The sequence below is a fragment of the Dermochelys coriacea genome, chromosome 19 (assembly GCF_009764565.3).
Source record: "Dermochelys coriacea isolate rDerCor1 chromosome 19, rDerCor1.pri.v4, whole genome shotgun sequence".
NCBI lineage: Eukaryota > Metazoa > Chordata > Testudines > Dermochelyidae > Dermochelys > Dermochelys coriacea.
This window is the reverse complement of record NC_050086.2, coordinates 13,155,971-13,178,954: the sequence shown is the minus strand read 5'-3', so window position 1 is coordinate 13,178,954 and position 22,984 is coordinate 13,155,971. Positions and strand designations below refer to the sequence as shown.

Sequence of the window (22,984 nt, the reverse complement as noted above, 5' to 3'; positions counted from 1 at the left end):
CCTGACTGGTCTATAATTCCTGAGGTCCTCTTAGTTCCTTTTTTAAAAATAGGTTCTATGTTTGCCCTTTTCCAGTCTTCTGGGACCTCACCCGTCATCCATGAGTTCTTGAAGATAATTGCTAATGTTCCAGGACTGCTTCAGCTAGTTCCTTGAGTAACCCGGGGTGAATTTCATCAGGCCCCACTGACTTGAATACATCTAACTTGTATACATATTATTAACCTGTTCTTTCCCTATTTTGGCTGCCATTCCTTCCCCCCTTGTTGTTGTTAATATTAATTGTGTTAAGTATTTGGTCACTATTAACCTTTTTAGTGAAGACTGAAGCAAAATAGGCATTAAACACCTCAGCCTTCTTGATGTCACCAGTTATTAGCTCTCCTTCCCCACTAAGTAGAGGATCGCCACTTGCTTTTGTCTTTCTCTTGCTCCTAGCACAGGTGCCGACTCCATGGGTGCTCCAGCCCTGGAGCACCCATGGAGAAAAATTAGCGGGTGCTTAGCACCCACTGACAGCCAAGCTCCCCTGCTCCCCCCCAGCGCCTCTCCCCCACTGATAACTCCTCCCCCTCCCTCCCAGCGCCTCCTGCCTGCCACAAACAGCTGTTTCGCAGCGTGCAGGTCAGCTCCGGGAAGGAGGGGGAGGAGCGGGGACAGGGTGTGCTCAGGGGAGGGGGCAGGAAGAGGCAGGGTGGGGGTGAAGCAGGGGCAGGAAGAGGAGGGCATTTGGGGGAAGGGATGGAGGCGGGCAGGGTGGGGGCGGAGCAGAGGCGGGAAGAGGCATGGTGGGGGTGGGGACTTGGGGAAAGAGGTGGAGTGGGGGCAGGGCCTGTGATGGAGGGGCAGGGTCGAGTACACCCTCAGGTAGAGGGGAAGTCGGCGCCTATGGCTCCTATTACATTTAAAGAAGCTCTTCCTATTGCCTTTTATATTCCTTACTAGGTGTAACTCATTTTGTGCCTTAGCCTTTCTAATTTTGTCCCTACATGTTTGCGCTGTTCTTCGGTACTCCTCCTTAGCAATCTGTCCATGTTTCTACTTTTTGTAAGATTCCTTTTTGATTTTCAAGTCATTAAAGAGCTCCTGATGGAGCCATATTGGCTTCTTCTTATTCATCCTATTGTTCCTTCACATCAGAATACTTTGCAGATGTGCCTTTAATATTGTCTCCTTGAGGAACTGCCAGCTCTCCTGAACAACCTTTTTCTCTTAGATTTTCTTCCCGTGAGACCTTACCTACCAGTTCTCTGCATTTGCTGAGGTCTTCTTTTTTGAACTCCATTGTCCTTATTCAGCTCCTCTCGCTCCTTCCTTACCTTAGCATCATAAAATCCGTCATTGCGTGGTCACTTTCACCCGAAGCATCCTTACTGAGGTCACGTACTCATCGCCATCTGTGTGGCTAGGACTTCTGGGGGCACATCCCATGGTTCTTAGCGCTGCAGTAAGTCAAGCCACTCTATGATTCTTTCCCCCAGTGAATTGTGGGAAACCTTGTTGTCTGTCCTAATTTGTGGGAAGTCATTGGAGGATTAGTGGCACTCAAGTGGTTGAGCCTGTGCCCTCCCTGCAAAGTGGGGAGATTACCCACCTCAGTGAAAGCAAAACCGGGGATCAAACCCACCCCCAGCCGGGCCAGCTAGCCTGGATTGAAAGCACCAATGCACCTGGGTGAAATGGTTTTGTGTGTGGCCAGGAAGGGGGCTAGGGACAAGACCCCCTGAATCAACTCTGTAGTGAAGACATACCTTTCTCTCTCTATTCCTCTCTTTCCCTCTTCCCCTTTCTCCAGTGAGAAGGCCAGGCGGTCTCTCCCTAGGTGTATGTACAGCACCAATACAATGGGGCCCTACTCTCAGGTGAGGTCTCTATGTGCCTGTGACCCAGGTGGCCTCCAATAACAGCTGGCAGAGGGCACACCAGCCCATAACTCACATCAGGCCTCCCACATTCATTGCCCCAACACAGTTGTCATTATCTGTATCTAAAAGATGTCGTGCAGACTGGTAATGCGCTGGTCATTAATGTTGTTGTGTGGGGCATGTACAGGTGGTGTATAAACAGTTATAGATGTGTGCTGGAAGTGTGTTCTTAACATGTGTTTGGCAAGCAGTGTATTAGCCCAGCCAGCCCTAGACAGAGGAATGTTGTTTCACCTGCTTGACTGTGTCTCCACTGTAAATTCAGCAAGGGGAGGCCAGACACAATGGAAGTACATTTACATATAAGGTAAACAAAGCCATTTAACTAGCAAGTGGGAGAGATGACCACTTAATGATCATGTCGGGGGCTAGAGGCTGTACCCCCAGGAAGCCTTCCCGGCTCTTGAAACAGAGAAATGGCCTTTGGGGAATAGAAGCAGAAACAGAAAGCGATTTGGGCATCCATCACCTGAGGGACACAAGAGGTCAGAGCTCTTGACACCTGAGAAAGGTGGATCCCTCAGCCCAGGGGGAACTGAGAACTGGCTATAGGTTAGAAACCTGCTTAGATAATGATTGTAGCTTGCTGAAGTTAAGTTTTAGTCACTAGAAAGTGTGTTGTGTCTGTAATCTTGTCTGTCTCTTTCACCCTCACTTGAAATATCACTTGAACCCGTGGTCATTGTTAATAATCTTATTCTTGTTTTATTACAAAACCATTTCAGTGCTGTTCTAGCAAAGTGTGGGTCAGCAGCTAACCTAGCAGGCTGATGGGGGCTCCATGTCTCTTTGCAGGCCGCAAACTTAATATCTTCTGTGAGCGTGCAGTGAGAGGAACTGACCGCTGCAGAGAGACGTCTCTGGGGAGCTGGGGTTCACTGATTGCTAACTGCAATGCTAGGTTTTGATGGGCAGAGTCCTGCAGAATTTGCTGGCCAGGCAGCAAATTTGCTGAGGCAGAGCGGTGACACAGTGGCTCACAGTTCTGGGGGACCTGAGCAAGACATCACAGTGCCACTGTGATACAGCTTATAAATAAGGATGAGACTAGAGAAGGCCAGTGGGAGGGAGGAGAAAGGGAGCTGGGATGAACATGTTCCATATTCAAAAGGCACCGGTTCATCCTGTTGGTACCTGAGCTCAGAGGAGGGGAGGAGACAGACGGACAGACAGATACTGCAGATCCCACCCACACCAGCCATCCCAGAAGAAAAGCCATTACATGCTTGATATGATGTGATCTATCATCCTGCAGGTGGCTGTCCTGGCCCCTGCTTCCCACCCTCAAATTCTCTACCCTGTGTCAGTGGCCTCGTCTCCCATAGATAATGGAGAACATTATCTGTACAGCTACCGTAAACCAAGAGCACCGGACTCTGATTCTCCACCATGTTCATGACTCTCCTGGGGGAGTTTGCTTCCCTTCTCCTACTTCATCCTGGTCTTTTACTTTCCCTCTTCACTTTCCGTCTTCCCATTCGTTCTTCTTTTCCTTTCTCCCTCTTGTCTCTTGATCTTTCTTTCCCACCATGTCTCTCCCCCATTCCATCCTCTGTCTCATTTTCAGGTGGCTTTGTTTTAATGGTTATTTATTTAAAGGTACAGCACACCCACTGACCCATACACACCCCCACCCTTCCCCACACACAAGTAGAGGGAGCAGGCCACAAAAACCAATCCCCTCCAGGTGTCCCTCTCCAGATCAGCATGAAGTCTGCAGTGGCTGCCTAGATTGTGTCTGCTCCAGAGAGCAATCTGGGAGAGCAGGAAGGGAACAGAAGGAGGAGCAGATGAAAGGAGGGGAGAGTTTAGGGAAGGGGGGAAATAAATGGAAAACAAAATAAAGCACCAGTATGACCAAGCTGGCAAGATAAACAGCCCATGTCAGATTGATGGAGCAGTAAAGAGCTTTCTATAAAGCAGTTAATACCCTAATAAAAATCATTTTTACTACTAAGCTATAAACCAGCTTCTCTCTGTCCCAGACTCTGGTGCCAGACCCGATCTCCATGCTCTGGGCTGAGCAGAAGGAAGCCGGAGCATCAGGGACAATAACTTCAGGCTGTTCAGATACTGCAGTGAGGAGCACTGTGTCTGTCACCCATCACCATAGTAACTGGGCAGCTCAAAAACATTTGTGAATTCAGCCTCACACCATTCCCCCCAGTGGGTCAGTATCACTAACCTTTTTGTTATAGATGGGGAACAGACAGGGAGATGATGGGGGGAGGTAACTTGCTTGAGGTCACACAGGGAGTCTGGGCTGGGAACTGAACTAAAATCTCCTGAGTCCCAACCCGCTGCATTCACCACAAGTCCATCCTTGCTATTGAGATATACCCCTTGACAGAAATCCACAAAACACATCCTAGTCATCTCCAGGAGTTCAACCACCATGAGACAGGCCCCAGGAAAATCACGACACTGGCTTGGAAATAGTGCATTTTAAAAATAATACGCTTTGGTTTCTTGGTATATTCCTTCCCGGTTTCAGAGCCGGTAGGTCACATGCACTTCCTGGTTTCAATGCTTTCTCCACAGCCACGAGGGCTAGCAATGTGCATTTTCTCTTCACTGAAAGGTGGGTTCCTCCCACATTCACCTGGCTCCAAAAGCTGGGGCCTGAAGACCAAATACTGCGAGAATAGCGATAAAATGACAAGAGCCAGCAACAGCATGAGCACGCAACCCCCTCCCATCGGAGTGCAGGCTGCTCCTTTAAAAACCGCCACTATCCCCTCGCTGGAATAAAGGCAACGCAAATAACTTTTTGAAAAAGAAAACGTTCCTTTCGGAAGCTAGCAATGGTTCATGTTTAGCGAGACAGGGTCCTAGCTGCAGAGGCTCTGGCTCCCTAGTAGATGGGGAGCGCAGCGTCCAGCAAGCACTGGGCTTGGAATCACAGCATGGCTGAGGAAAAGGAGACTTGGGCTGAACAGGACGACGCTGTGGAGACGCAGAATAGGGCACAAGGTGCTCCCATCCCCGTCTGACAGCCGTGAGGGGTCTCCTTCGGGTGGGGGAGATGGGGTCAGTGTCAGGCCTTGGCTAGCAGGGGGCATCCTGCCACCATCACCCCAGCCTGGAAGCCACAGACAAGCTTCCATTTTGCATGGTACCAGTGACTGCAGGCAGTACAGCCCCGTGGGGTGGATCCATGTATGGCGGGCAATACACATGGCTCCTGTATAATTCAGACACACATGGGGAGCCGGGCTAGAACCCCAGACCTTCGGCTCCAAGCCCTTGACCTCTAGAGTCACTCCAGCTAACACTGGCTGTAGGTCCCTTATCCTGTCTGTGAGCCCAGCCACTAGAGGGCGACATCACTCACAAAACCAAGACTTCCACAGCCAGGTTGGATTGTGCCAGCGCCCCCATCTCTGATGCCCCATGGGACATGCTACGGCAGGCTCAGCCGATGGCCATCCCACTCAATCACATGGGGAATTCCTATCCCTGACCCCAGGGCCAGGCCGGCACACCTCCTCTAGCAGACTGAGGCTCCTTGGATGAGCTGGGCTCATCCTCGCAGTGCAGGGCATCACACATAACTGTGAGGCTGAGAACTCAGCACACATCTGACACCAGGGACAGACTCACAGCCTATCAGACACTGCTAACTGCAGGCAAAAACAGCAGGTGCTGCAGAACCCCGAAAAGCCAAGAGGACAGTCCCTGTCACTGCTGAGCTCATCAGCCTGACTCTCCGTCACACTCGCCTTGTGCAACGCCTTCCAGGCCATGCAGGCTAAAGCCAACAATACAACCTCGGGTGCAGGGACTGAACCTTTGCAGTTATTGCATGAGCCACAGGACAAGAACTTATAGGCAGGAATTAGCCAGTCAATTCATTTGCGGGAATCACATGTAGCTCACGGGGGACTCAAGAAGGAAACACAGCGCAAACGTCACCCAGCAGCGCTCGCCTGCACACCTGCTGGCCGCAACCCCGACCTGATCCAAAGATGGGAAGAGCAGTATTGCAGCTTCATTACTCCAGGACGCTGCACTTGGCCCATTCTCCCTCCCCACCACACACATGCATGTGCCCTTGTGCGCACAACATGAGCAGGAGTTACTGGACAGGGTCTTTTATCTAAGACAACGAAGGGAAAAAAATACTGCTTGCAGGATCTTCAATGATCAAAGCACAGCTAAGCTTATGTCACTTAGCACCTGTATCTTTCTCTCTTGTAGGGTTTCAGCTTCGCATTAGTCTCACACACACACAAAGTATAATTTCATGCTAAAATGTCATCAAGAAAACTGCACATAAGAAAGAACCAAGGTAATGTCTTCCAGAGAAAGCACAGCACAGGTGTCTCCTCTGTAACAAGCTGCAGCAACTCTGAGAATAGACGGGCTGCTGCCTTGGCAGACTCCATACTGCGGATCTGCTCCTAGCAACTGCAGTAGCCAGTGGGGAGGAAGTGGCCTGCTGTGTGTTTGGGTGGGAGGGGATCCCATAGGTCTGACCTGTGGAAAGGTCAGAGGGGTTCAGACGGGAGGTGTTAATGGGAGATCTGGGGGACGGGAGAAGATGACTCACCATGAGGAAGGTCAGAGGTCAGGTGAGGCATGACATAGCTCCGGATTAGCTCCCACTCAAAGTCATCGTAGTCCTGTTGGCTGTACTCACACTGGTTTAAATCCGCGTCTTCCTCGAAGGTGCAGCCGGCTGCCGTGGGGAGAGGGAGAGAGAGAGAGAGAGAGAGAGAGTCAGTGCCAGGGGAAATGCAGCAAACTTGGCCGTGACAGGACAGCAGCAAAAGTGCCAATGGGCCCAGGTGAGAGAGAGAGAAAGGAAAAAACCTTCATGCCTGGCTGAAACTATCTGCCAGCCCCCCTCACAGATGGCATGGGGCAGGCAGACCCCCAGGGCAGGACTACGGTAGAAGAACTCACACTTCCTCACCCTGACAGGACTTGACTTCTAACCCTAGACATAACAGCAGGCTGACGTGCAAATCTCCACTCCACCGGACTTCAGAGGGCATATCTTGCAGCTAACACTACGCACAGATCCCAGCATGCACGCACACACCCCCCAGCAGACACAGACCTACACACACGGATCCCACCATCACCACACACACCCCCCAGCGGACAGAGGCCTCCCCTCTTTCTAAAGCCACCTTCTCCCCTTTAAGCTCCCCACAAGCAAGCCCAGAATAATGCCCATCGTTCCCCGGCCCAGTCCCGCATCTGAAGGGGACCTGAGGGGGTGACAGGGGCACTGAGAAGATTATTCAGAAGGCAGCAGCTGGAAAACCTGGATCATTTAAGCTTTGCATTGGAGGTGCTGAGCCTGCCTTGCCCTCCTACAGGTCCTGAAATGAACCACCGTGCTGGAAGATGGATTTTTAAATGGAGATTGCCAGGTTATTTCTTGTCCCCGTAGCAGCGGAACTACAGGGCCAGGGAGGGAGCGGGCACAGAGCTGGGCAAGGCCTCAGTGATAAGGTCAGCTCTCCTGTTCACACTCAGCCAGGGATCAATCAGAATGGATGCTGCTCCAGCCCTCCAGCATCCTCCAGAGCAGCAATCCTCCAGCAGGAGAGGAGGGGCAGGGAATACAGGATATGCATACATACAGGATGTAGGCAGCTAATCCTCCTATGGGGGCTTATTCTAATGCAGACCATAGGGGGACCCCACATGACGAGGCGAGGCGGCCCAGGCCACGTTAGGGTAAAGCATTACACCAGAACTAACACAGGATCGGCACCTGCCTTGGCCTACCCTTCAGTCCCCAATACACATTCAGACCAGTCCTCATCAGCTGTGATGGGGCCCCATCCCTCCTGCCTGCAAGGAAGCACAAACAAGGATGATGCAGCTAAACTCAGAGCCTTGCATTGCTGTTTGTCCCCAGGGAGCTGCCAGTGCCTTTTGGGGATGATATTTATGCTGTTCTATCCCAGACATACATGCAGTTCAGAGGGGAATAAAGCAATGGTTATGAGGAGTCTGTTTTAAATGCAGCATAAAACGGCAGCTGGGTGACCAGAAAGCAACAGACACGGAATGAGACGTTTAGTACCAGATACAGCAAGGATGAAACACAGACATGGGAATGGCAGTCTCCGGGGGCGGCCGGGGTCATGATCCCCTTGCAGATCGGTTATGTTTCATATCTAACCAACCAGCCTTAGAAAATAATGAAGAGTCTCGTTATCCCACGTGTGAGGAAGGGAAGGCAGGTTGCAGTTCCTGGTGAACCCATGCCAGCTTTGGGAACAAAGACACCTCTTGGACCCACGTTCTGCATCGCGCAGCTGTATGATCACTGCAGTTCACAAATGGGGAGGAATGTAGAGACAGCACCGATCGCATTTGGACCCAGAGCAGGTTTGGGTCCACACCCGCAGCAGAGTTCCAGGATGCTGAGATTATCTGGGAGCTGTTTGATTGGGTAATATAGACCTAAGGGACAGCCACAAAATGTGGATCTGGATTCTCACCCCACTCCAAAGTTCGGGGGGTAGGGTGATCGGAGCCAGTCTCAAGTGCAAATATCTCAGCTACCCGCCCACATCCCTATTGCTGCAAGGCCAGCTGTCACTCACAGCCGCTGGCCCTCAGCATTTTAAAGTGAAAGACAACAATGGTCACAATCTTATCTCAATGGAATGATGTACAGCTCCGTGCATAGCGCGAATGGGGCAGAAGGAAGGAATAGGGTTTGCCAAAAGGGTAACATTGGCAGAAGGCAAAATAGGGATGAGGGGGGTGTCCCAAACTTCTCAAAAGGGATTTACAAAGAGCAAAACAAAGCAGAAAAGTCAGGCAAAAAAAAAAAACAGGTGTCCTGCTGCTGAACACTGCACCCCACTGGCTCCCTCAACTGCAGAGCGGGGAAAGGCACTTGATTGAGCATAGCTAATGCCAGCAAGCCTGGTTAGAAACATGCTCAGAAACACCAGCGCACACGCAAGGTAAACCGGCTTTGTGATTCCGTCTGATACAGCCGAGCGCAGTCCCTACCCTCCCTCCCGCCCCCTCCAGCCTGCAGAAGGATGTCACTCTGATGTCTCATCCTATGACTACTTCCCCCACAGCCAGGACCCGGTGTGCTTTTATGTTCAGTCATCTGTGCACCAGCCAAACCAAAAAAGGAGCTGGGGATTTGATTTTGTACAGCATGCAACTGGTACAGCTTGGCTTGTTAAACACTGACCTATTGTTCCATTAAAGCCACAGATTACACGCAGGCTAAGGCTTCGGTAATAATTAATACCAGCCCCCTGGGCTGAGCAGAGCAGCCCATTAAGAAACCCCTGAGCAAGCACAAAGAACAAAGGCAAATACCCCATAAATAGGCCGGTGCTCAGGCTCCACCCAGCCCTTTTTATTATTTCATTCGCTTTTTCCTATTTTTCCACAAATTACATCAGCCAGTTCTCCCGGGGCTCGGGAATCTGTGCTCAGGCAATTAGCAGCTTCACTAGGGCCTAGCATGGAAATTGCTACCCAGGCAAGTACCAGGATGGCTCTACAGCCTGAGGGACACGCGGGCCAGAGCATGGGGCTTGGCACAACTAATGCCCCTGGAGTGTATTTCCCTACTCCTTAAGCAGGGAGCAGTGGGTTCACAACCACAGGCCTGGCCTGCCCCCACATGCAGACAGGGAGCAGCCCCTTCCAGCCAACAGCCTATTGATGGATGCTGGCTGCTGTGTGTGCGCTTTGTGTGTGCACACACATTGGCATAGCATGCTCACCCCACCACGTGCCAGCACCCACGGAGCCCGCCCCTGGCACTCACACACAAGAGCACTCCCCTCAAACAGGCACCCATGAGCCCCACACCTCACATGCATGTACACTGGCCCCTCAATATTCACACACTATCCCCCCAACACACACAGATGCACCTCCTCATGCACCGGCACCCCAACTCCCTGAGGCGCAGTCTCCCCTACACAAAGGTAGCTCCGACCACCCACACATACACACCTCTGCACCCAGGTGAACTCCACCTCTCTGTGCGCTGTGGTGGGTGGCTGGATACTCGGCAGCGGCTGGGCTGCAGCAGCTCCAAAACCAGCCTGGGTATACCCAGGGCTCCGAGCTATCCCTCCAACTCCACCACAGAGAACAACTCGCGTTGATCCACCCTGAGCCAGCCTTTGCCAAAGGCCACCACAAGGCTCTGCCAAAGTTCCCATCCTACGGGCTAACTAGACGCTCCATCACAGAGACGGCTTGGTCCAGTGAGCAGGGCCCCAGACTAGGACTTGGGAGATCTGGGGCTACTCTCAGCTCTGCGACTATCCAACTTGGGCAAGTCCCATCCCCTCTCTGTACCTCAGTTTCCTCTCCCAGCCTCTCTCTAGTTAGATTGGTAACTCTTGGGGGAGGGGCGGCTCTCCACTCTGTGTTCCTAACCTCAGTGCTACTGGCAGAGAATCACAGGACTGGAAGAGACCTCGAGAGGTCATCTAGTCCAGTCCCCTGCACTCGTGGCAGGACCAAGTATTATCTAGACCATCCCTGACAGGTGTTTGTCTAACCCGCTCTTAAAAATCTCCAATGATGGAGATTCCACCACCTCCCCTAGGTAATTTATTCCAGCGCTTAGCCACCCTGACAGGAAGTTTTTCCTAATGTCCAACCTAAACCTCCCTTGCTGCAATTTAAGCCCATTGCTTCTTGGCCTATCCTCAGAGGTTAACAAGAACAATTCTTCTCCCTCCTCCTTGTAACAACTTTTTATGTACTTGAAAACTGTTATCGTGTCCCCTCTCAGTCTTCTCTTCTCCAGACTAAACAAACCCAGTTTTTTCCCCTCTTCCCTCAGAGGTCATGTTTTTGTTGCTCTTCTCTGGACTTTCTCCAGTTTGTCCACATCCTTCCTGACACGTGGTGCCCAGAACTGGACACAATACTCCAGTTGAGGCCTAATCAGCGCAGAGCAGGAGAATTACTTCTCATGTCTTGCTTACAACACTCCTGCTAATACTAATGGCATACTAATGGTGCAATTCATTTACATCCATTTCTAAACCAATATAGCTAAGCCAGTACAAAAGGCTTTGTGGTGTAAGAGCGGCTATCTGCAGTTGAGTTAAACCTGGTCTCAGCTGACTTAAGATAAACAAAATCTTCCCTCACAGGACTAGGGAAGGCAATGTGGCCCAATGGCTAGGACACTGGGCTATGAGTCAGGAGATTTGGGTTCTAGTCCAGGCTCAGGCCTGTTGGGCAACCCAGGGCGAGTCAGTATAATAAGGAAAACCACACTGGATTGCCTTGGGGGGGGGGAAGAGGAATGCTCCCTGCCCCCTGTGCAGCAGGGGGCCCTGAACTCCAGGATCACACTCCTGTTAGACATAAATACCCCTGCAGTCAGGCTCCTCCAACCGCAGGGAGCAAGGAGGGCTGCACAGACCCAGAGCAGACGGAGTTGTGTTGCACACAGGTCTCCCCAAGACCGCCGAAAGGCTCTGTCCCACCCAGTGCTGCTGGATCTGCACCCACCCAAAGGCAAAGCAATATTCAGTGCTGACAAGTGGACAGGGTGCCTGCCTGCACCCACAGCTCATTTAATACAAGAAATGAGCAGAAAGTGGGTCCCAGTGTGCTGGACGGGGTGCCTGCCAGACGGGCAGGTTGCTGTCCACACCTCCCACCTGATTTAAGGGCCTGGCTGAAGGGGTGAGGCAGTGCATGGATCTGCACATTAATCCAGCTGCAGTTCTTTGAAGCTACACCAGGCTCTCCCCTCGTGCCAGCCAATACAGGAATAATAAAAGAATCACTTTTTTTAAAATGCACGAGAGCAACACTGATTAGTTTCCTTAAAACACCTGGGTATGTGTCATCCCAAAGGACACCCCCCCCCCCACAAAGCACTTTCTAAACAGCACGCAGTACATACAAGGAATGGCTTCGCCCGCCACTACAATGCAGACACCTCAGGAGTGTAGCATGGCAGCTGCTTCAACAACTCACTGCACCATCGCCCCCACCCGCTGGGACAAGAAGTGAAGATGGGATTATAGTCCAGAGAAACTTCCAGGAGGGATTTATTGGGAATTGCATGGCATCAGGATACCTAATTCAGGCCCTGATTTCCCCTACAGCACCATGGTGTCTCAGCACTCACCAGGGTCTTAGCTTCACATCCCACCCAAAAGCCAGCACCTCCAAGTGCACAGAGCCTGCCTACCAGGAGTAATACAGAAGCAGTAATGGCACCTGCTGGGTGACCAACAGCAAGCTGAGTTTTCATGGCAGTTCTCCCGTCGCATGCAGGCCAAAGCAGGCCCTGCTTTGCTTACAAGAACGAATGCGAGCACAGCCACGAATGATGGGCCGGGGCCACCGGGAGACGGAAGGGTTGACAGGGCGTGCACTGCTCGTCCCCCAGAGTTCCTCCCTGCACTCTCAAAAGCGAGCTCAGCCTCCGATGAGATGGACATGCTTAGTGCAGTTTGGCTTAGAAAGGAAAGGGGGAGGAGGAGCCATGAGAGAAGCAGATAAAATATCAGTGCGCTGGAGCGAGGCAGCCGCCCCTCATTCCTGGAGTCGAGCACGGACTGAAGCTTGTGAGGGTCCAAAATACTGAAATCCCGTTCCCCCAAACACATGCATTCCCAAAAGGATTAGAAGTGGAAATACTCTGGGAGGAGGTGGAGGCTTTTCTTTGACGTTTCCAGCCCTATTTTACACCCACTAGGGGTTCAGAGAAGGGCCAGGAAGATGCAGAGTTACCAGGACTAATCCCAGTTCTGGAAGGGATTAAACCTTGTGCTTGGGGATTAAACCCATCTCTGCTAGTGACCACAATTCGACCCATGGGGGGGGGCAGATTACCCCACAGCTGTTATGGTAGCATTCTTCTTACACCTGCCTCTGACACATCTTCTGCTGGTCACCGTAGGAGACAGGACAGTGGATTGCGTGGCCAGTCTGCAAGTTCCAGACCGTCCCATTTTGGAGTGATTCCCCATCGAGGCTCAAGCCTTATGTGGTTTGCCTGTTAGGAACATCAGCATGAGATGCACAAAGAGGCCGTTTGAAGAATCAGTGAAATACAAACACAGCCCTCCCACAGCTGAACTCCACGGCCAGCCAGACAGCTGCCCTTCTCCATGTGAGCAGCAGCAGATAGCTTTGTTATGCTCGCAAATTTTTATCAAAACATTTATTTAAAAACAGGTTGTTACAAGAACGAGAGCCAAGGTGCTAGACGCAGGTGCAGTCGGGAGGATGGAACTCACGACTTCATGTAACGGAATGCGGCTGCAATAGGTGCACCGGGTTTGGAATGCCCCCTAGTGGCAATTCTGATTATAGTACTACTTGGAACAGGAACTTGCCCGCTAATCAATGCTAACTAGAATCCTTAAATGAAATTTGGGGTGAGCGGTGTTTGGAGATTGAATTGGAGGCCTCAATGCCTCCATCTTCCCTACAAAAATCCTGCATCTGAACACAATGAACAATAATTGACATCCCCATGTGTTAAAAATAAAAGCATGAATCAGGAGCCCAAAAGTTATGAGATTTGTTTAAAACCATCAGATTACAAAAATACCTAGGTGCTGTACAAACAGAACAAAAAGACAATCCCCGCCCCAAGGAACTTCCAGTCTAAGCATCAATTGGAAGAAATAAAGAACAGTGAAATCTAACATTTACTTTGCAGTTTATGCTGTTGACTGTGGACAGGTAGAACCATTTCTTTGATTATTTGTCAGAATCAACCTTCCCCCCTCCTCTCACCACAGCAACATTTTTCAAGCTTAACTGTGGGGTATCCTGCATCCAGCCAAGTACTAGAGGCTACAGAGTTTTCAGATCTTCCAGCTTTTACTGCACCAGCTTGAGAGCAGCTAAGAAATTATCTGTAAGACTTTGCACCCAAGTTATACTGTGGGAACTGGTGATGTCACATAAGAATGACCATACTGGGCCAGACCAAATGTTCCATTTAGCCCAGTATCCTGCTTTTCCACAGTGCCAGATGCTTCAGAGGGAATGAGCAGAATAGGGCAATTTATCGAGTGATCCATCCCCCGTCATCCAGTCCCAGCTTCCAGCAGCCAGAGATTTAGGGAAGCCCACAGCATGGGGTTGCATCCCTGACCATCTTGGCTAATTGCCATTGATGGATCTATCCTCCAGGAACTCATCTAATTCTTTTTTGAACTCAGTTATACTTTTGGCCTTCACAGTGTCCTTTGGCAATGAGTTCCACAGGTTGACTGTGTTGTGTGAAGAAATACTTTACAGCCAAAGCTGTGCAGGAAATAGCAGCTGGAGCATAACGAGGAGGAGGAGAAGAGTTTTCAGGTGGAACAACACACACCTGCCTGTCCCAATACGCGTTTCCCTATTTAGTGCCCTTACAAAAGGGGGCACATTTGCAGCCCAGCCAGTAAATTAGCACAGGGCAATGCCTGGGGAGCCAGGTTCTGCAGGGTAGCTGAGATCAGAATCTGGCCCACCGCACTCTGAACATTTTAACAATCTGGATTTTACGCTCCTTCAGGGCTTGTTCTAGAGAACAGGCAGGAGGGGCATGAAAATGTAAAATGCACAGATAAGGGCAAGTTCTGCCACTTTCTCCCACTGCCCCCATTCTGCTTTTAACCCCCCGTGTGTTTTGTTAATGCACCGAAGGTAGAAAATGAACACAGCACTCGCACTGGGCCTTGCCAGGAGATGGATTTGCGTGTGAGCAGCTCTGGGAAGGCAGCACTTTGGAGAAAAGCTCTTAATGAGTTTTCTGTGTATCCCCAGGGCACTGCACCACAGCACGCCTTGGCCACCACCTGCCTGAGGGCACTTCCACCACACAGAGATGACAGACGCTGGCAAACACCACCTCGAAGGGCAGATTCCCATTGCCTGCCCTTATTCACCGTCCCTCCAGCACCACTATGTTAGATGCTGCCTCATTTTCCCATTATGAGACAATGGGGAATGTCACTTTCTTCTAACACTGAACAAGGAGCTCTGAGATATCAGGATTATCCCTAAGGCTAATGGCCCTGCTTCAATGTAGAGCTTCTACTTAGAACCTTCCCCAGGCCTCCCCTCCCCTGGCTTGCTGGTACAAGCAAGGAAAGGAAAAATACATAGCCAGTAGATTCTGCTCATTAGCAAAGTTGCTGTTATCTGAAGGTTGCCAACAGGCGGAAGACAGGCTTGCAGGGCTGCAGCCTGGGAAGGCAGCGCTGGGATGTGCACAGTACCTCTCCCTGGAGTCCAGGAAACCTGTGGCTAGGAGGGGAGGCTGCGGGCCTAATCAGCACTAACTAGAATCCTTAAAACCTCCGCAGGGAGGTTTGTGAGGCTTCAACCAGGGAAAGTGCATGAAAAAGTTGTCAATAAGCAGTGCTGAAGTCAGTGGGATGGGTTCCCAGCAAAATGTTGCTATTATTGGGAAGTTGTTCATATCAGGATTGCTGTTAACCAGCATCAACTGTACACACACACACACACACACACACACACACACGTATGTCCCCTCTTGTTCCACATTTCCAAGCCCCCAGGCCCTTTCCCTCCTCCGTTCCCGACCCCAGAGCGTTTGTTCGCTATTTTCTTTTACTCCGGACAGAAGCCCATGCTCAGACCTTTGGCACAGGATCAGAGTTCAAGTCTCCCAGCACGCCAAGCTGCAGTGATGGGGAGGGCAAATTCCATGCTGGCTACACCACTTTCCATGGGTCAATGCCACCTTCCCGCTCCGTAGGGGTAACCGCTTTTCCCTGGGGCTGCCCTGACTGTTAAGACAGAGTAGGAAGCTGCTGCAGCTAGGGGAAGCCAGAAACCTCCTCTGAATTCTCCGATTAAATCTAGCTGCTCCTCTGAGCAGTGTTAACGGTGGGGACAGCACGCAGCAGTGTCTACATCAAGCAGTCAAAGCTCAGGAGCCAGGCCCTGAAAATCATGCGATTAAGAAGAAAAAAACCCTCATGATTTTTAAGCCACAAGACCCCATGCCTTCTGGTTCCTAAGCCTTTCTGGGCCATGTTTTCAAAGTTTTGTGCTGCAACCATGCGGGCTAAACCAACTTTTTCTTTTTTAATGAAAGCTGCTGTAAATCACATGAGTCCAAGCGCTGGGGCTTTGGAAAAACCATCAAGACTCACAATAAAAAGAGCCAAAGCTGGCAACCCTGAAAAGCAAAAGACAGAAAGAAAAAGAATGAGAAAAAAGAGGGGAACCCCCCGAAAGCAGATGAAAGAAAGAGAACTACTAAGTAGGAAGAGGAAACCCACAGCCAGCAGGGTCCTTGCTGTATCCCCCTGCATCCCCAGTGGAGTTTGTCTTCTTCATCCTGTCTTAGCAAAGGGAAACCTGGGCAAGGAAGGTAATTTAAATTAACAGCAGCCAGCACAGAACCACCCGACAAGCAGAGAACCAGACTGGAGGAGGGGCCGTTGGAAAAGAATAGCCGCTCGCCCTGCCTGCTTGTGGGGTCAGAGCCCAGGCTCAGTGCTTGGTTTTCCCAAAAGGGGGGGGAAGTTTTATGACAGCTCCCTGCAGAGCCCAAGCAGCGCTGGTTGGCGAGTGGGATGCCATGCCTCTCACCTCTGGGGTGCCAGTTTCCCACCAGCTTGGGGCAGTGGCAGCCAAAGCTTGTTACCATCTTACAGCTGTTTGAAAACCTTTGTGAAACAAGTCTGCTGAGTCTCAGCCCATGTCCCCATCTCAAAAGCCACCCCCACACCTGGCAGATTGGGTGAATTAACAGGGCTTTTCCCTCCTAGCTTTGCAGGGAGAAAGAATGGCCTAGTGGTTAATGCACTGGACTGAGCTGCAGAAAATCAACATTCAGTTCCCCGCTCTACCACAGACTCCTTGTGAAATTTTGCACAAGACTTTCTGTACCTCAGTTTCCCCACTGCAAAAATAGTGATTGCATGCTTTGCCTGCCTCCTGTGAGGCAGCATTCTTTCCTCTCTCCAAGATGCTTGGTTACTTGTTTGGGCTCCCCAAGAGGACCATCACCTCTGCTAGTTGCTTCTGAAGATACAGAAGCTGCTATTAGCCAAATCAAAACATTTTCACATCCTCGCCTAGAAACTGCTTACCTCTGATCAAGAAATTGCCAGTGAAAGCCTGTCATTCCATCTAATATGTTGCCATAATGAAACAATTTTTGCTAGTCACCAGCGGAAGCTTAAAATGCAATTATGTGGAATGGATATTTCACCAGCTAATACACAGCTGTCCAAGCCAATCAATCTCCCCTCCTTGGACAGGTTGATTGTTATTGCTCCTTATGTGTGGGCCTGTTCTCTCTTCCTCTCCCCCGATCTATAGCTGAAACGAAGCTAGGCTGGGTGGGACGCTCCGTATTGCCAACAAATTCATACATACATGCACACAGCCTTGAAAACAGCTTCCCTGGTAGACAGCATGAGAGATACAGCAGCCTGCTGCACTTTGGTGCTTGGCCATTAACTCTTACACAGCTGCTGGAATGGAAAGTGGTTAATAAAAACACCCAGCTAATTGTTTGTATTACAATAGCAAGTACAGGCCACCACAAAATGAAATCAGGGCCCCATTGTGCTAAGCGCTGTATGTACATATAGTAAGAGACAGTTGCTATCCAAAAAGGGGGGGGGAAGGAGAGAAGATAGCTCAGTGGTTTGAGCATTGGCATGTTAAACCCAGGGTTGTGAGTTCAATCCTTGAGAGGGTCATTTAGCGATCTGGGGCAAAAATTGGGGATTGGTTCTGCTTTGAGCAGGGGGTTGGACTAGATGACCCCCTGAAGTCCCTTCCAACCCTGATATTCTATGAAAAGGGTTCACAGTGTAAACAGACAGCAGTGGACAAAGAGGGAAACCGAGGCACAGAAATCCACTCAAGGTTATACAGCAGAGGAGAGGAAGAGCCAGGATTAGAATCCAGCTCTTCTGATTCCCAGCCCAGTACCTAAGCTACTAGACCATAATGGAGATCTGGTATGATCCAGCAACCTTTAAATCCTGCTGACCACTTCCTAAGCCCCTGTCTTCTCTTTGTAATGCACTGGCCTAGTGCACGTGATCACAACTCCCCTAATGGCTCATTCCAGTCATTATTACAGCCTGCTACTCATGGCTCAAGGAGCCCTCCTTTAACTCAAGCAGAAAAGGCTTGTGCTTTTGTTATTAAAGGTGCTAGGTTCAATCCCCGCTCCTGGAGGGGGTGCATAATTATGCACCTATGATATATTACAGGTGCAATACCATTAAAATCCCATGGCACTTTGCACAGAAGACAACGATTTTCCCCTTATTGCACCAGACCAAAGTTCCTCACCCAAATCCGACTGTGCAAAAGTTGGCTGCTCCATCCACCCCAGCGCTGGTTGCATTCTGTGGCCCTGCCATGAAGAATGTCAAGGTGACATTTTGATTAATACCCCACCTTCCCTCCAATCTCAGCAGCTGCTCCTCCCAGGTCAAGGCTAATTCGAGGGCAGAGGGGGCTAGGAGGAACTGCATTGACTGCTCCATGCCCTGTGGATTGTTAGAGCAGGCGTGGCCTCCAGGCCTCTCTCCACTGCAAGACTGATAGCACCATAAAAATTAAGATTAAAACAGATGAATTCCAATGTCCCAGCTATAGATCTCATGGCCGCTATTTAGAAGTCATCATCTTCCATCAGCCATGGAAAGACAAATAGAATTAGGCCAGTCCCCAGTTCCCTGCCATGCCCAGGGTCAGGTTCATAGGCTGAAAACCTCAGCTCTAGGCAGAGCTTTCAAAAATCAAGGCTTTTAGTCTGCCTGGCTCTGAAGCATCAGCAATCCCTGCTTCACCAGTCATTCGTGACCAGAGCAGCCAGGACTCCTGGGTTCTGCTGCCAGCCCTGCCATGCAGAGTTCAAAGTACCCATCTGTACAATGGGGATAGTTATATCCATCTATGTATTGGGCAAGCAGGAAGCCCTGTCAATTTCATGTACAAAACGCTTTGAGACCCTCAAATGATGGGTGCTCACACCATCCAAAATGCTTGGACTTGTGCTCGCTCGGCTCTGCTTCTGCAGCACTTAAGCAAGCGAGGATGCTGGTCACCCTGAGCAAAGGGGGAAGCAGTTGGGTAAAATACCAGTTGAGAGACAAACTGATCATTTCCTTTCACCACACCGTGACTGAGCAGGTATCAGGCGGTTTGGGGGAGTCACCAGTAGTTTCAGAATTGAAGATGCTGGCCTGCCCTTCCAAATTACAGCCATTAAGGACCATTTTGCGCATGAAACCCAGCCCAGAGGACGAGAAGACCCAAGCAGCAGTCTTTCTTCACTACACATCCCCATGACATCTACAGGAGCTTTGCTAGAATAACATCTGTCCTGCGAGTGCATTAGCACACTTCTGTGTGTGCTTTCAATAGAGGCCACATGCAGATGGGCTCAAGGCTGCTCTCGTGAGATTCATAGACCAGGTCCATGCTCACTGATTGGTTGAGTCCTGTTGTTCAGATGAACATCCAAGATCCCCAGCTGTTGAGAGCAGCCTAACACTCCCGTCCCAGCAAGCAGGTGGGCAATACGGCAGGATACCCACATTCACCCACTGGAGCACCTGCCACGTTGAAGTCAGCTGGAAGCTCCTGACAAACTGTCATGGGAGAACTCCGATTCGCCACGCTCCCATTGATCGAAAGCACCTGATTCCCCAACGGCTGGTTATGGGGTTATCCTGCCAGAGTTCCTAAACTCTACAGGCCGTCCGCTTCCCATGCAAGTCTGCCCCCAAAAGTAGCTCCCCCCATGTGGAGTTTAGTCGCTCCAGGAGTTGTCTGGTCAGTAACAGGGAGGCCTGGATGATCCAGACTCCTGGTTTAGCAGAAGGTTTATGCGTAGCCTTAGCGCTAGTGTGAAACGAAGTTCTGCTGCACTTAGGGATGTCTCGTACACGCTGGGAAAGGCAGCGGGCGATTCTGACACCCAGAGCTGTATGATGAGTCTGTTCCAGGGTGCAACTCTCAAGTTCCTCCGAGGTTTGTTACATTTGGGATGGTGGTTGAGCAACCCCAAATGCACGTTAGCTCCCCTCCATGCCATTGGAGCGAGCCCTGCACAGGAACTCTACCAAGACCTCCCACATCACAGCTCAAACCACAAGGCAACCTGGCAGGCCACACCAATTAACTTGTATGCAATGTACAACCATACGGACTCCTGCCTAGCCTACGGACTGATCACTTGGCCAGAGGGCTGGAAATTAACGCTGCGCGCTGCATCCATTGATCAAGAGCCAGGCTGTAGAGAGCGTTGGCCAGTCAACTCCTGGGGGTCACGGCGACCTCAGAGTTGCCTCTTTATTTTGCAGCATGCTCCAGGAGTGGGATCCGTGCATTGGCTGGCAGCTCGTTCAGGCAGCACCAGATTGCAGGGGCTGGCAGGGACCCCAGATGGAATGATATCATGCAACCCCAACCCTATGAGAGAAACAGCGGCGCAGCTTCCAGGCAGAGGCAAGCGGAGAAATTGCCATCTGTGCACCTGCCCAGCCCCATCCCTGGGCACACAGAAAAGAACCCATCTGCACCACGCCACTGCGAGGAAGAGAAGCAGCCTTATCTCCATTCCACAGCTGGGAAACTGAGGCACAGAGAAACTAAGGCCCAGATCCACAAAGGTATTTAGGCGCCTCACTCCCATTAATTACAACAGAAGTTAGGCCCTTAAATACACGAGGATCTGGGCCTAAGAAATCAGCAGCAGAGCCAGGAATTGAAGCCACATCTCCCACATACCAGGGCAGTGCTTTACCTCTTCCAAACTCTCTCTCTGGCCTTTTTCAAAGCCAGTCTTGCTCTGCAAGGTCATTATTCCAGCAGTACTGTCCAATGGTCTCTGGGGAGTGGCCGGCACAATTTGCCAGCAATGCGCTACGTAAGCAGGGCCGTGGGCAGGCTAGCATGGGAAGTTGGCAGCCCAGCAGGGCCAGCATGTGCTTTGGCATGACACTGCGGCTGTGCACCCAGTTATGCCCAGGAATATGGATGGCTGCCCAGGATTCTGCCTTGTGCTTTTTGATGTTTAGTCTATGGGCCTCGTGCTTGAAAGTTAATTACACACTTAAACCCTTTCTGTTTATCCTAATGCACCATGGGAAATGTGTCATGGGTTTCTCTTTTCTTGCATTGAGCCACCTTTAAAAGGCTCCCGCACTAAAGGGCTTGACGCAGTCACAGATTTGAACACAGGCTCCATTATCCTGACATGGGCTTGTTCTACGTGGGGGGCAGGAGAGCGGAAGGATGAGTGGCTTGGTTCAGATGTGCCAGGGGGAGGTGCTCTCTGCCAGAGATGCAGATCTGACACCAGAGAGAGCCTAACCCACAGCAAAAGGGCTCAAAGAGGAACCAGCCGCCTGCCTCCAAACCTCCAGAGCAAATGGAATGATGCCAGAGCAGAGACTGGAGGAGGGGATGAAGGTCAGGACTCCTGGGTTCTATTGCCAGGTCTGGGAAAGGGGGCGGACATCTAGTGATTAGAGTAGGGGACAAGGAGCCACAGGTCTGAATTCCCTGTGCTTTGTGGGGAGGCCAGCTCAGCTCCCAGCCGTTCCTCAACGCAACTTGAGTGCTTTTTGTTCTGATGCTGGGTGCTGCATCAGGGCTATTGCTGGGCTGGGCAGCGCAGGGGGCTCCCGCACGGGCTCATCTGACCTATGCCCGACACCAAGGAACAGGCCCCAAAGCAGCCAGCCCTCCAAGGCAGCTGCCCTAGGCCCACTCGGTGCATCCCCCACTGACACCACACAGCTGGCAGGCACAGCAGCCAGGAAAGCAAACACAGGTGACCTTTAGCAGTCTTGATTAACTTTTAATCACTGGCCTTTCACGGAGGCTCAGGCAATCATCGAGAGCCAGTACAGCCAGCGTCAGGACGACACCCAGTGACATTTCCAAACAAGCCAGACCCTGCTGAAGAACGGCAGTGATGGGGCTGGTAAGGAGCAGGATGGATGCACCGCCAGGGTCTCGTGTACTCAGGGAGGGGGGCAGGGAGGAGTCCATGCTGGCCTGGCCCAACAGGACGACAATGGGATCACACTCTACTAGGCGCTATTGTAGCTCCCAGAGGCACCGCCAGAGATCAGTGCTAGGTGCGGTACGGACCCACATCAGAGATGGCCCTTGCTCCAAAGAGCTCACAACTGGAACAGACGGGAAACCTAATTATCCCCATTTTACAGAGGGGAAACTGAGGCATAGAGCGATTCACGATCCTGCTCAGAGACTCTAGCAGGGCCAGGACTAACTACATGTCTCTCGTTTGGGATCACACTGTCTCTTTCATCTGAGCATGGGCAAGTCAGAGACACGGAGGGAGGAGCATGAAGGCAGAGCACTCTGGCATTTTAATGACCATGCTGTCTAACCCAGCGCAGGGGAGGTCTCCAGGACACCAGTGTCTTCCCCATCCATACAGCTGAACCGTGCACAGGAAAGGTTAGTTAAAATATCTCAGCCTAGACATGGTCTTCGGCTCTCTCTAATCCTGGCTCCAAACAGGAGAGGCCACACATGTAATGAGTTTGGATGGTCTCAATGGGCTCCCTCACTGTCCCCATTCCCCCACCTATATCAGAAAACTCACCCATCATGAGCATGTCACCACTTGGATCCTTCAAACCGGGACAAACTTGGGGCCCCACAAAATCTAATAGCCCCGGGCCCACAGGAGAGTTATAGAATAGAATATCAGGGTTGGAAGGGACCTCAGGAGATCATCTAGTCCAACTCCCTGCTCAAAGCAGGACCAATCCCCAATTTTTGCCCCAGATCCGTAAATGGCCCCCTCAAGGATTGAACACTCAACCCTGGGTTTAGCAGGCCAATGCACAAACCACTGAGCTATCTCTCCCCAGCCCTGGGGGGGGGAAGGGAGGGGGGAGAAGAATTGGGACTGGAAGAGCAGGGACTGCCACGGCTCAGAAGTTAGGTGCCTGAGCCATTCTCTCAGGCGCAGGACTGGAGTCGCAGTGGGGCTGTGGGTCAGGACTGAGGGGCATCTGCAGAGCTGCCTGCAGGAAGCACGCTCAGCCCTGCTTTCTAGCATGTGCTATTCACTCCTC

General features: G+C 51.1%; 1 protein-coding gene across 1 annotated transcript in view; it reads right to left on the bottom strand.

Annotated features, from left to right (window-relative positions):
- PTPRU (protein tyrosine phosphatase receptor type U) overlaps positions 1–22,984 on the bottom strand; it is a 313,843-nt gene that overhangs the window by 216,303 nt on the left and 74,556 nt on the right. The window contains 1 exon segment of the mRNA XM_043506197.1: positions 6,478–6,606. Within this exon segment, the coding sequence (XP_043362132.1) occupies positions 6,478–6,606 (129 nt within the window).